Raw genomic sequence first — 14,135 nt, 5'->3', positions numbered from 1 at the left:
TGTGGATGAAATAGCTGAATCCACTCATTTGAAGGGGTGTCCATATACTTTTGTAGTGTACCTCTGCCCCAATTGACACTAACACAGTGGGACACAGGCAGTAACAGGACTGAATAACAAGTAGAGTGTTTAAATTTTTTTTATTTTTTAAATATATATATATTTTTTAAATCGGTCAAACACATAGGCTGTACACTGAATAGGATGATAAAGGGACAGAATACCTCAGATCCTTGAAGAACTGGCTGACTAATGAATCCTCAAAATAAAGATTGAGGAGGACCAGGACCCCTGTTGTAATCCTTTGCCTACTGCTGTTAACTTTCCTTCTCTCCATCACCCTTCCTCGTGCCTGCCCCTCCTCACACAGGTCCTAGCATGCCACTACATGCAGACTTAGTGCTTTTAGTCTCTCCCCTGTGAGGCACACAGCACCAGGCGCCTGAGTGGCACAGCAGTCTAAGGCACTGCATCTCAGCGTCACTACAGACCCTGGTTCGAGTCCAGGCTGTATCACAACCGGCAGTCCCATAGGGCGAGCACAATTGCCCCAGCATCGTCCAGGTTAGGGTTTGGCCACTGTAGGCAGTCATTGTAAATAAGAATTTGATCTTAACTGACTTGCCTAGTTAAATAAACACAGCACCAGGCTCGCTCTCTCCCTCTCTAAGGTGTTGGATTCTCAGTCTCTTGTTATGTTCTGCCTCTCAAACTCTTTCATGCGCCAACTCTCACTTTTTCCTCTTTCTTTCTCGGTCAGGTCCAAACCACTCAGCATTCTTTGTGTGCTGACTCATTGGTGCCGGAGTTTCTCTGGAATAGTCTCTCCAATGTTGTGGAAATGTTCCTTGGCTGTCTGGGCCAGACCACTTGAAAGAGGCCGAGGAGCAAAAGCAGCATTCCAGCTCCTGAAGCGCTCTGGGGGTGCCATGACTGGCACTCACTATGCCCTTATTTGGACCATCAAAATCATCTCTCTTCTCTCTGCGTTCACTTAATTCCTTTTACAGGGCCAAGCGTATCCTCCCTGAGAGGCTGAGGAGGAGGCATAGCCCCTTGGAGAACCCCCCCCCCTTAGGGGGTGGGGACATGATGAGAGTATCTCCCAACTCTCTCAGTTGTCCAGACATATAACTCTGTCCCCATCTCTAGAGAAATGTTATGGGTATGAAGCTGCGCGCACAGAGCATAAAAGAGCAAGGGAGGAAGGATAGAAACTAAATTGAGTTGATACCTCACCTTTATGGAGGTCTGCGAGTGCTGCATGCCTGTGGCTTGACACTTAGCATTCGCTATATAGACGCTGAGTAGTAGAATTTTCTTTATCGGCTTCAAAAGGGTCAACGCTGGTTAAGACTCAGGAAGTACATTTTTTTTTGCTGAAGTACACAATCAAATCATGGATCTATGAAATGTTGCTGTCTTACTCTTTGATAGTATGCACACACCATCTTATAAAGTGTCTTCTAAATGGTTAAACTTGCCTCGTGGTCACTAAGATTAATTGCATGAACATGCTTGTTAGTTGAGAATGAAGCAATGGAATGAGGATCAGTAAATCTTCCTTTTAAACGAGGTGGTACTTTTTTACAGCTATATGCCATGGTGGACATTCAGTAGAGATGATTCACAAATTCACTACCCATTGAAATTGTATCCAAATGACTAAACCTAGAATTATTCAACACAGATCTCAGGCAGAGAGACCCAACTGGGAGATGTGAAGAAGCAACCAGTCCAGCGATAGCACAAAAGCTGATGTTTCTGTAAACAACATTAATCATTCACAAAAAAATGTCACCCATGCAGGAAATAGTTTGATGTCAGATCTAAAAAAAAAAAGCTCCCTATTTAACCAACAGTGGCATCGCTTGAGCCTCTATTTTAATCTTCCAAACAAAATATAGCTTGTATCCAGTTAATGCATTGTCTTAGCATCCTCGTGTATGGCAGAAGGGAAAGTCAGTATTTGTGACAGTTTTTGGCAATGGCTGATGCTATAAAGCTGTTTTCCACAGATCTCCCTTTCCATTTTCACCTAGGGAGGAAGAGAGAGTTATGAATGGAGAGCGACAAAGAGAACAAGAGGGAGAAATTGCAGCCATTGCTGACTGTGCATTAAAACTTTACAGTATAGTTTCCGCAACAAGCTTTAGCGTCACCAGGTCAGACCTAGCACATCTCAGCCCCGGCCAGTGACCACTCATGCTTGTGATTTTACAGCATCCAACAGAGATCCTATTAAAATTACTATTTGAGTTCCTAATTCTATGATGTCAAATGCCTAGTGTTTAGTTTCTCACCTACAGCTCCAGTGACTTTGCAATTTTACACTGTGTAGCTATGATGCCCTCGGCTTGTTGGGACAAAGCCAACCAAGACCTGGAGTTGCCCAGGGAACCATAAGGAAAATATGATGATCTTTGTTCCAGAGACACAAGTGGCCCTGAGAAAACAGTTTCCTCTTTACCTACAGCATCTATAAGGATCAGCTACAGGCAGCACAACATTTCTTATTGATGGGATATAAAAGGAGATACTAGGAGCATTGGAAATGAGGGTGCGTGAAAGTGTACTAGCTAGGGTGGAGTGAAGGAACAGAATGGTGTACATGGGAGTGTCAGGCAGAATCCTAAACCGCCCCTTCCCCTCAAAACTCAATTTGCACGTTCACCTCCGCTTTATGCACAAGTGTCCCAACGCTAGCTGAGGGGAGGGGGGGGGGGGTAGCAGCTAATTAGCACTGCGAAATGTTGAGTTTGCGCAACTTCATAGGAAGAATTGAGAGGTGAGCCTAATTATGAGACATGCATTTCCTTCACCGTCAGTATACCGTACTATAGGAGGGTGTAGAGGATTCTTTGGTCAGTGACCAAAGCCAAACTGTTGCTTCCTGTTTACCATGCCCTAGCCACCATTCTGCACCCGCCTAGACGTGTGAGTGACAGCGCTGAACAAGGGAGGGATATTATAATCTAGATGCTTAGTAATAGAAGAAAACCCACAACCACCAAGGAAACTGGATGTCCCTATTGCGGCAATATAGGCTTATTTTTGTACATTGTGCACTGCATAAAATTGCTTTAAATGGGAGAGCTTGTGATGAAGCATGTCACAGATTGCTCAGCCACAGTGTCATTCAGTGTTAATGATGACTCACAACGTATTTTCAGTGAATACTACCACACAAGTTCAATTGATTTCCACACACGTCCATTTGATTTTCGTACAGGGAACCCATCTGAATCTACTTTGATGAACAAAGGAAATGGTCTACTTATGGAGACATGAAAAATAAATCATACCAGCGATTGGTGATGACAAATACACAACGATTATGTGCGATAAAATGACTGTTACATGACTGTGTCGTCAAAGAGACAAAGTTAGAAAAACACCAGCCATAATAAGTTCTGACTTCTCAGCTAGGGGTTAAAAGTTCACTTATGATGGTAAAGGGAGAGGGGAGGAGAGGGTAGCAAGTGAAATACACTCCCTGTGAATCTACACAAGCCAGTCTGGCCTTCATAGCATATTTCAATACAGACAGGCAGGCAGACAAAGAATGACGTGAGAGAAATACAAGGAGACTGTAGGTGAGTCAGAGTGTGTGTCCCTGCTTTTAAGTAGATCAATACTATACGTACTCAGCATGGAGAGTGAAAGGGGAATATTTTAAACTCGTGAGAGAAGCCTATTATCACCCCAAACACACGTCGGCAGGTCCTGTGTGTTGGGGGTGATTTGATTTGAAGAGCGTTGAGCCAGTAATTGAAAGGTTGCTGGTTTGAATCTCAGAGCAGACTAGGTGAAACATCTGTTGATGGGCCCTTGAGCAAGGCATGTAACCCTGTAAGTCGCTCTGTATAGGGTTGCAAAGGGTTGGACAACTTTCCAGGAAATTTCTCCACCCCTCAACCAGTATTTTACAAGAGCACAGACACAAGGGACAACAGACACACTGGTCTCTACTTTGCAGATGAGCTGAAGGCACTCATCAATGACCTTGGACCACAGAATATATTTGCACTGGTGACAGAAAATACTGCGAACATGAAGACTGCTTGGTCTAAAGTGAAGGTGTCCTACCCTCACATCACACCCAATGGCTGTGCTGCTCATGCATTGAATATGCTCCTCAAGGACATCATGGCACTGAAAACAATGGATACACTACATGAGAGCCAAGGAAATGGTTATGTATGTGAAGGGTCATCAAGTTATAGTAGCAATATACCTCACCAAGCAAAGTGAGAAGAATAAGAGTACCACATTGAAGCTGCCCAGCAACACCCGTTGGGGTGGTGTTGTCATGTTTGACAGTCCCCTGGAGGGTAAGGCGTCTCTTGAAGAAACGGACATATCACAGTCTGCTGATATGGACAGCCCCATCAAGAGGATCCTCCTGGATGATGCATTTTGGGAGAGAGTGGTAAGCAGCCCGAAACCTATAGCAGTAGCCTTTTCACAGATTGAGAGAGACAATGCCATCCTGTCTGATGTTCAGACTCTGCTTGCAGATGTAAGAGAACAAATCCATACTGTCCTGCCCACTTCACTGTTGCTCCAAGCAGAGGAAACTGCAGTTCTGAAAAACATCAAAAAACGTGAAGACTTCTGCCTGAAGCCCTTACACACCACAGCGTACATGTTGGGCCCCAAGTAATGCTAGCAAGAGCATCCTGTCTGGTGCCGATATCAACCAGCCCTATGGTATCATCACTACAGTGTCTCGCCACCTTGACCTGGATGAGGGCAAGGTTCTTGGCAGTCTGGTGAAGTATCTTCCAAGCAGGGGCTTTGGGATGGAGATGCAATATGGCAGTCGTGCCAACATATCTCATCAGCCACCTGGTGGTAGGGACTTTGTGGATCTGAGGCTCTTTCCCCTGTTGCCTCAGAGCGCAACTAGTCCTTGTTTGGGAACGGGAACACATACACACACACGTTGAGAAATTGGTGGCCATCTGGGCAAATTTGCAGCTTTTTGAGCCTGACAACGAGCCATCCTCAAAAAGTTTGGAAAGGGACAGTGAAGATGAGGCCTCAGAGTCTCTGATGTTCAAGAGGTGGACATTGAGGAGGTCCAGGGAGAAGACATGGAAGCCTGAGAGGAAGACAACCAAGCTTTAGTTTCTAGACTATCATTTTACTGATGTTGAAAACGTTTTTGGGAGATGCGATGGATCATTCAATATTTCCTTTTGTTGTTCATTGAAATCATCCCATGTGAAGAGTCAACTCATTTAATTAAAGTTCAATTCATAACTAAATTGATTCTCTCTATTGGAACGATTTAATTATTTGCAATTATGATAAGATAAAAGATTTATGTTTGTCTCCATATGATATTGTAAATATATCCAATGCAAAAAAACATCTACATGGTATTAATACCCATATATTCCCAGAAAGTTTCCACCTCTGAATATTCCCCAAAATGTAAAAAAAAAAATGTATATACATTTTAACTGTGCTCAACATGGTAAGAGTGAAAGGAGAACATTTGTAACTGATGAGAGCAGCCTTTTATCACCCCAAACACAGTTCCTTGCTAGACACTATATATCCTGATGCCTAGTCGCTTTACCCCTGCCTACATGTACATATCTACCTAAATTACCATATTCCCTACACATTGACACTGTAATGGTACTACTTGTATATATCGTCATTCTTGTGTTTTCTATTCTTATTATTTAACTCTGCATCATTGGAAAAGAGCTTGTAAGTAACCGGGTTGGGCTCAATTCAAATTGAAAGCTGTCAATTCAGGAAGTGGCATGAATTAAAAATTCAGAAAATATATACAAAAAACTTTTTAAATAAAATAGCTTATGCTTTTAATTTGATTAAGAAGTCATTGAAAACAAATTCCCTTTTTTCGATTTTCGATTTGAATTATAATTTTAGTTCACTTCCTGAATTGACTCCCTTCAACTTCTTAGATCAAATGTTTCACACCCACCTTACACCTGAAGGGTGTGTGTGTGTGTGTGTGTGTGTGTGTGTGTGTGTGTGTGTGTTAGTACCAGACACCTGGAGCGAGTCACAGCGGGCGTCACTTTGATAACAACAATGAATCCTCCAGCTGCCATTAACAAAGACTGATGCATTTCCTGTGTGACAGTGTAGTCTGAGACAGAAAACATGGAGGAAACTGTCTCAGCTGATTATGGCTATAGGGAGGATGTATGCACAGCCAGGGTGGACAGAGAATATGGTTATCTTTGTGTAATAAAAGTTCCTTGGATGTATTGACTGAGGTTTCTATTTATTCGATTTGGGTAACCTCAGGATCTTGGCCTACCTGTATTGGGAGAAACCATGGAACATTTAACCAGCTGGCTACACTCGTCTCAACATTCACATAAGTTAAACTATGCTGAGGACAATGAACTTGATTACATGACAGACAACATTACATTCCTAACCCATTATGTAAGCAAGGTAAATGACATGACCTCAGATGGGGCCAGAGCCCATTCATTCATTAGGCCTAGAAATTAGTGTTGGCTTTAACAAAGTAAACCAAAGTGACCAGCAACAGGTTAAAAACAATACAAGGCCTTACTTACCCAACTTGATTTTGCAAAAGAAGTGATAGATTCAAGATTGGTTAAGGATAAATAACTTGTTACACAGGTTATAGAATCACAACAAATATACATTGTGGATAGAGTCCCAGATAGATTATAGAATACTAATGTACATCGGCCCAGGTGATATGCGAGGGGCCATTGTGTTAGAGTCAGGGGAAAAAAATAACATTCCAGAAAAGGCCTAACTAGTCCGGGCTTCAAATCGTGTAATTGCCAACTTCACAGGCTGCAACAGGATGTGGAATTCGTAGACTGGCTTGTTCCATGCTCGGCGCTATTTGGTTGTGTGTGTGTACAGGCCTGGTTGGCCAACTACGGGGGAAATAGGGTCCTTGCATGGATACGTGGAACTATGGCAGGCCAGCTGATCAGACAACTCCATGTCTAGCAGTGGAACTATGGCAGGCCAGCTAACTCCACGTCTATCATACACAACAGCGTGCTCTACCACAGGGCACCATTACAGATAGCAGTTCCATTTCCCACCAAAATGTCTCAAATAGGACACAATAAATAATTGATTCCATGATACATGTAAATCACCATGGGACACAAATTGTAATTCAAGTAAAGTACAAATTACCCGGTCTAATGCTCTCTAGGCTTAGGCCTATTGTACTGGAATTAGGCCACTTGACAATATGTTAAACTATGACAGAGCAACAGGCTACTACCGTATGACAAGGGGACAGACACCGCTCGAGCTGGCATTTCTCTTTTTCTTCTCTCACTCATGGGCTACAAAGTGATACATTGTATAAGGTGCTCTGCATTGAAACAAGTTGATTTAGTCTGGCGGTCACTTTGATGACATGTTTAGGCTATGTCGAGTCAAAACTAGACTACCAAAACAGTTCGAGATCTATCGAAGTTACAATATGATAAATCATATGACTCAAAACAAAAACTTGCACCAGCCATGCTCGATCACTACAAGCGCACAAAATCGATTTGTATTGTAGTCACAAAACAAAATGAACAGACCGATCAGATTTGAATCGCTTTACCTCATTGTTAGAGAGTGGAGATCCTCTCCGATGCAGTTTTTTCGGCCTCAGATCTAAGCCCGGGGTTCAAAAACAAAAAGATAAAATAAAAACGACGATATCGGCAAGATACACATCTATATACACGTAAAGGGATAGCCTACGATCCACAAGCAGGATAAAGAGAAGCACACCTCGATGATTTCCTGGTTTCGGGAGAGAGGAGTTGAAAGACTGGATACAGTAGTGGAGCGCGCTTGCCAACTCCAATCAGGATCCAAGACTCATCTCTCCTTTCTAAACAGACTACCATACACGAGCGAACACTGTCAGGACAAACTAAAGGCTCTTTCTCAATTTTGTAAACGTGGGAACGTTGATCGATAATGCTGTGAATCTTCTCCAGACCTTCTCGGTCTGTGTAATTTAATTGGTGTTTAAACTCAACCCGCCTCCAGCTTTCAATTCGAAGTAGGCTTTCTTTCCATGTTCACCGGCCCCTCTATGTAGTTAGAAAAAAATCGTATTGCAATATGGGATCCTTAGGACGTCCCGACCCCCCATTGAAGTGTACGTTTTAAGTGGGTTAAGGTTTGGGTTTTGGCTAGGGATGTCCATGTCCCAAGGATCCCGGATAGCACTAACCTTGGGAAACATCCACACCACTCTGCCTTTCCCTAGTGGTTGAAAGGCATAACTCCAATTCGGGTGTTCAAGGCAGTTGGTGGAAAGTTGAGAACATACTGTACTTAGAATTTAAGCAACATAGGCCTGTTGCACTAAACAAGACTGCCCTATCTATAGTCAACGTTGTGCACATAACGTTAATAATGGTGAGACAAGTAGTTTAAGAAACTAGCTGTAGACTCAATGTAGGCTAAAACAAATAATTATATTGCCACATACACCAGATAGTAGTACAGTGCACCTGGAGCAAATTAGGGTTAAGTGCCCTGCTCAAGGGCACATTGACAGATTTTTCACCCTCCTGGCTCAGGTGTTCAAACCAGCAACCTTTTGTTTACTGGCCAAACGTTCTATCCGCTAGGCTACCTGCCACCACTATAGGCCTACTAACTTCATACATAATGAAGGAGGAAGATAATGGGAAAGACTATTTAAGCAATAAAGACCAAGGAGGTGTGGTATATGGCCAATATACCACGGCTAAGGACTGTTCATTGGCAGGATGCAAGTGAATTATAAACTGGGTGGGTTGAGCCCTGAATGCTGATTGGCTGACAGCCGTGATATATCAGACCATATACCACAGGTATGACAAAACATTTATTTTTACTGCTCTAATTATGTTGGTAACCAGTGTATAATAGAAATAAGGCACCTCAGGTTTATGATATATGGCAATATACCACGGTTAATGGCTGTGTTCAGGCACATAAGAACAGCCCTTAGCTGTGGTATATTGAACATATACAACACCCCCTTGGGCCGTATTGTTTAATTAAACAGTGTTGTCACCGCCATTAAATATTGCACTGTATTTTCTCCGTATGGGGGAGAGGGAACTGGAGCAGAAAAGGGAGGAGTGCATTACGTCTCAATGGCTTGTGTAAACATCTGAAGAACTGATAGGCCTTAATACACACACACACACACACACACACACACACACACACACACACACACACACACACACACACACACACACACACACACACACACACACACACAACAGATGACCATTCTAAAATCTACTGAGCAACTGACAGCCTGTCACACAATTTTAGCACCCTCGATTCAATCTGCTTTCTGCTGGCCACTACTGAAACTGCACCCGAAGAGAGTACATTGTGTGTGTGTGTGTGTGTGTGTGTGTGTGCCCTCGTGTCAGTGAGTCTAGGATTGTAGCAAAAATGAGAGAAGAGATTGAAAATTAGTCTGGGGAAAAACTGGAATGGTGGTAGAGGCAGGGGGCTTGAGTACTAATCATTTTAATAGGGATTAATATGGGTCATGGATTATTTCACTGCGCATAATAGATAATAGAACCATATGCAAGAGTTATTTTGACCACAGATTATTTTTCAGGAAATTTCAGAAACAGGTGATCTTCTCACCTAACACAATGTCCAAAAGATTGTTTGTTAATACAGCCTAGATTTATAAGAACATTTTAATTATAATAACATGCCATTCAGTTAAAAGTAGTGTGTGTGGACAGGAGAGCAGGGGAGGGGTAGAGACACTATGTGTTTGAGATCTGGGCTGGTCACCAGGCAGAGGGAAGCTAAAGAAATTTAGCCCAAATGAGTTGACCCGGACTAGGTCTATGACCTCTACTAGGGGAATTGGGGAGGGGAGGATCACCTCAAATATGTAAGTCACTGCACAGTGGAAGAAAATAGGTCTACCATAAGGAAGATACACAGCTGAAACTCTTCATATGTAAGTCAGGTTGTATACAGAAAATATGTAAGTCAGGTTGTATACAGAAAATACATTTGTCTTTATGTAGTCTATAATTGCACCTTTATCTGATTGATAACAGGAAAAAGAACCACACATAGCTGGCCTGGCCATGTAGCAGTACACATTGTGTCTCCACATTTTCCTTTAGTCTGCCAGTAACATATGGGATGTCTATGTATTAATACTTCTATATTTAGGCCTAATTAAAATAACAAAAAAATAATTAAATAATGTTGGCCTTGATGTGTGGGGTAGCAGCACCTTTTCACTGGGATGAGGTGACCTCAAGTGTGTGTCACAGGAGGTTGGTGCCACCTTAATTGGGGAGGACTGTAGTGGCTGGAGCGGCATAAGTGGCATGTATCAAATATTCCATTCGCTCCGTTCCAGCCATTATTATGAGTCATCCTCCCCTCAGCAGCCTCCACTGCTGTGTTATAGCGACCATGGATCTGCTTGGAAACAAACTGTGGCAGCTCGGGTTACCAAGCACGATCGATGGCGAGTGTGTGCCGCATGCCGGGCGAGGGTGTTGCGTTGCGCGGAGTATCGACACATGCCCGAATGCTATCATAATCACACTTCCCCTCTTACGTGCCTTCTGCCCCAGCTGCCTACTGAATTAAACATCCCCCTTTCCTGCTCAAGATCCACACCCCAAAATCTGGAGTGAACTGGACTCAAGAAGTCTCACGTAAAGAGACATGGCACCCTTTTCTAGAACTCAATAGGAATGAATGAATGTGTGTGCATGTTTGTAACTAAACAGAACACTCAAGAGACTGAATATTCTGTATTATTGGTGATAACATGAACTACTGCAGTAAGAGAACAAAAAATGATAAATGGGAATGTTTCTCCCATTTCTAATCAGATACATAATGAGTTGGCTTACACATATCCCAATCCCAGAAGGCTTCACCCGAGGGCTGTAAATCAGAGAGAGCACCCCCACCCACACACAAAGTGATACCACAGGTACAAGGACCCTTGGGGTGAGCAGATAACAGGGAAAGCGGGTGTGGGACATGAAGAGGATGTATTTGCCCAAGATATGTTCCTTCGTATGGGGGAGACCTGGAGGACAGCCCCAGGCTTTGAAGGGCTAGGTGGGCCAATAAATAGCATGGGAAAACTCTCAAAAGCAGAAAGCATATGATGCAGAACAACAATCATGAATAGGAATGGAGTAGCTGTGGGAATAGAGAAGCACAATAGTTAGTCAGCTATAAGAGGACTCGCCCCAATGGGAAATATGGAATAGGGATCAACACTTAAGACTGAGTGAGATTTAGGCTAAATTGCATACAGGGAACTGTGAGATCTTGCTTCTGACAGCTCTGCAAACATTCTAAAATTCCAATGCACATTCAATTAAACTTAAATGAAAATGGCATCAACTTCACAACATTCAAGATGGGAAACTTGTTATTTTGGAGAAAAGGAAGTGTTTGCCAAAATTCCTCAACAATGTTAATTTATCATGTCCCTCCTCCTCTGGGACTCTAAAGGTTAGAGGATGCCAATCATGAAGACATAATTGGATTTATGTAAAACTAACTGTTCTATTATTTATGCCTAGCTGGGAATACTCTGACCTTTGACCAAACCTAAAGAGACATGCAGTCTTAATTCAGACGTGTGATTTAATGAAAATGATTGTGCTCTTGCATATATGCCACTTAATGGAAATAACCTTGGCACACAAGCCAACCACACTGGTTTAAGTGCCAACTGTTTGAGAAGAAATAGATGCTATTGCGACAATTAGCTAACAAAGTGGTCAGGAGAGGGTGAGCCACAGCGAGGGACAAGATGATACGGAGAACAGAGCGGGGTGTGAAGTGACAGTCATCACATCTGGTCTCATCTATAATGCACGGGTCTTTAAAACGGCAGTTTGTCACATATTGAGCGCTGCCGTCTGAAATCAACACTGACACCCAAGCTTCTGCCAGGGGAAACAGGCTAGAGGATGGAGAGAAGGAAGGAGAAAGAGGAGTCAAGAGTCAGAGTGCTGTTCATCCTAACATATCCCTTGCTCTCGAGCCTGAAATTATTTTGAGATAGAACATACAGTAGAGAATACATCTGGCTAAGAGTGTGTAAACATAAAACACTTTGAATATCATACTTCTCATCTTTTATTATTAAAATGAAAAACTAAAAGAGCACCCTAAACAAAATAGAATGCCAAGAACGATCCTAATCAGCAATCCAAAGAGTGAAGTTATCATTTTCTCACACTAAATTCTAAACACACTGCTCAGATTCCTCTCTGACTCAAAACAAAACATAATTTTCACATAATGACAGTCAACCCACTGCCTGCCATCATCTATTTGACAGACAGGTGAAGTGGGCAAATTAACAGTCTATTTTCCTGTGATGAGGGGGTTTCTCAGCACCACGATTACAGAGTCTCCTCTCAGGAACATCTTAGAGATGTAACGGTCCTTGTTTACTGGTTTGGACTTCTTCTTGCCCTTGCCACTCTTGGGAACTTCTGTCCACATCTCCTTCACATTCTCCAGGACCATGTTGCAGTGTCTGCATTGAGAAGGGAATACAAATGTATGCAGTTAACCAAAAAGTATTAAGAATGAAGCATTTGGGAGGATATAGGTAACATGTGATGACAAAATGCAGACATTATCTTGTGTCTCTATTTGCTGGACATTTGTGATTAACTGTCTAACTCCAATGGATGACTTCCCAACTCAGTGGCCTAACTACATAAATACCTGTCAAATGCCTTGACACGGCCAAGCAGCTTCTTGTTGTTTCGGCAGTTGACGAGGACCTGTGTGTTGTTTTTGACAGACTGGGTGAGCACAGACAGGGGCCCAGTATTGAACTCCTCCTCCTCCCGCTTCTGGAGCTCCTCAGGAGTCATCTCAGACTTGGGTTTATTTAACAGGCTCCTGGAAGGATTATTGAGGATACTCATTGTTAACAGAGTTCAACTCCAGGCAATCCAAACATTGTTTATAGACATCATGATGATGATGATGGCGACTTGACACAACTAAAGTTAATACAGACCAACAGTTAGCTGTTAACAAAGTTTGAAAACTGTTTAACATGAAGAGGCCAATGTATTAGCTTGCTGGCTAATAAGTTCCTATTTTTATTATGATCATTATGGGTCATCTACAATACATGTTACACTAGTTACTGTCGCTAATAACGTTAGATCATCATGGATGGGTAACGAACAGCTATCGTCAGCCAGCTAGCTAGCCAAATTTAGCTACACATCTTTCCACAGTGATGAGGTCCGTTTTACTGTATCAAAACAAAGCACACATTGTTATTTTTTTAAGTACTTACATATTTTCTTCAAAGAATGGCGATTTTAGCAGTGAAACTAGATAATAAATAGGTTAGCTTTTTCCCGGCTTCTTTAACCGCTCCAACGCCACACTCGTGTGTTGTCTGTCCAACGGCTTCCGGGTCCCATTTAAAAATATTACATTAACTTCCGGGTTTCCTTAACATTTATTTAGAATACATTATCTGGATACATTTTAATTAATTATGCAATAAATTGTAATTCATTATGCAATGATGTAAATGCTGTCTCAGTTGTAGAATGCAGTAGAGTAAATTAACTATAATTTAGAGCTTATTCATATTAATCTCAAGATGATTTTAGAAGAAAGAACATGTAATTTGATACTTAAAACACACAGGAGATTCCCAACCTTATTTCACAGGGTGGCGGCTCTACCTTGCTAGGTGATCACACCCACAGTGTGCTGATTTGGGAGGCCCAGGTCTGGGATTGATTTACAGTGCTTGACTATCATTATGAAACATACCAAATAGCTTAGACTTGCCCCTCTTCACTCACTCACTTCCTTAATGTCTCCCATAAACCCCGGATGAATTATTCCAGAGGGGCTGGGATTTTTGACTGTTTCTTGTAAAGTGGGCTTTTTAGACTGTTAGCTGTCCATACACCTATGTCAAGGTGTGTGTGTGTGTGTGTGTGTGTGTGTGTGTGTGTGTGTGTGTGTGTGTGTGTGTGTGTGTGTGTGTGTGTGTGTGTGTGTGTGTGTGTGTGTGTGTGTGTGTGTGTGTGTGTGTGTGTGTGTGTGTGTGTGTGTGTGTG

General features: G+C 42.4%; 2 protein-coding genes across 3 annotated transcripts in view; both read right to left on the bottom strand.

Moving 5' to 3' along the window:
- Positions 1 to 8,223, bottom strand: part of LOC123992664 (vasodilator-stimulated phosphoprotein-like) — a 31,238-nt gene extending 23,015 nt beyond the window's left edge. Inside the window, exons 1-2 of one of the 2 annotated variants that reach the window (XM_046294013.1) lie at positions 7,783 to 8,223; positions 7,610 to 7,662 (exon numbers count right to left, since the gene is read on the bottom strand). In XM_046294013.1, the coding sequence (XP_046149969.1) occupies positions 7,610 to 7,614 (5 nt within the window). In that variant the 5' untranslated portion in view covers positions 7,615 to 7,662; positions 7,783 to 8,223. Of the gene's footprint in view, positions 1 to 7,609 lie in introns of both variants that reach the window. The other variant, XM_046294012.1, reaches the window with a different exon arrangement.
- Positions 8,224 to 12,144: 3,921 nt separating this feature from the next.
- On the bottom strand, positions 12,145 to 13,480 carry LOC123993912 (small nuclear ribonucleoprotein Sm D2). The gene is made up of 3 exons (XM_046296387.1): positions 13,352 to 13,480; positions 12,763 to 12,942; positions 12,145 to 12,568 (listed from the first exon to the last, which is right to left on the bottom strand). Coding segments are annotated over exons 1-3 (357 nt in total). The 5' UTR covers positions 13,354 to 13,480; the 3' UTR covers positions 12,145 to 12,393.
- Between the last annotated feature and the right edge of the window lie 655 nt (positions 13,481 to 14,135).

Source organism: Oncorhynchus gorbuscha, linkage group LG13 (assembly GCF_021184085.1).
Source record: "Oncorhynchus gorbuscha isolate QuinsamMale2020 ecotype Even-year linkage group LG13, OgorEven_v1.0, whole genome shotgun sequence".
Lineage (NCBI taxonomy): Eukaryota > Metazoa > Chordata > Actinopteri > Salmoniformes > Salmonidae > Oncorhynchus > Oncorhynchus gorbuscha.
This window is presented reverse-complemented; position numbering and strand designations above follow the sequence as displayed.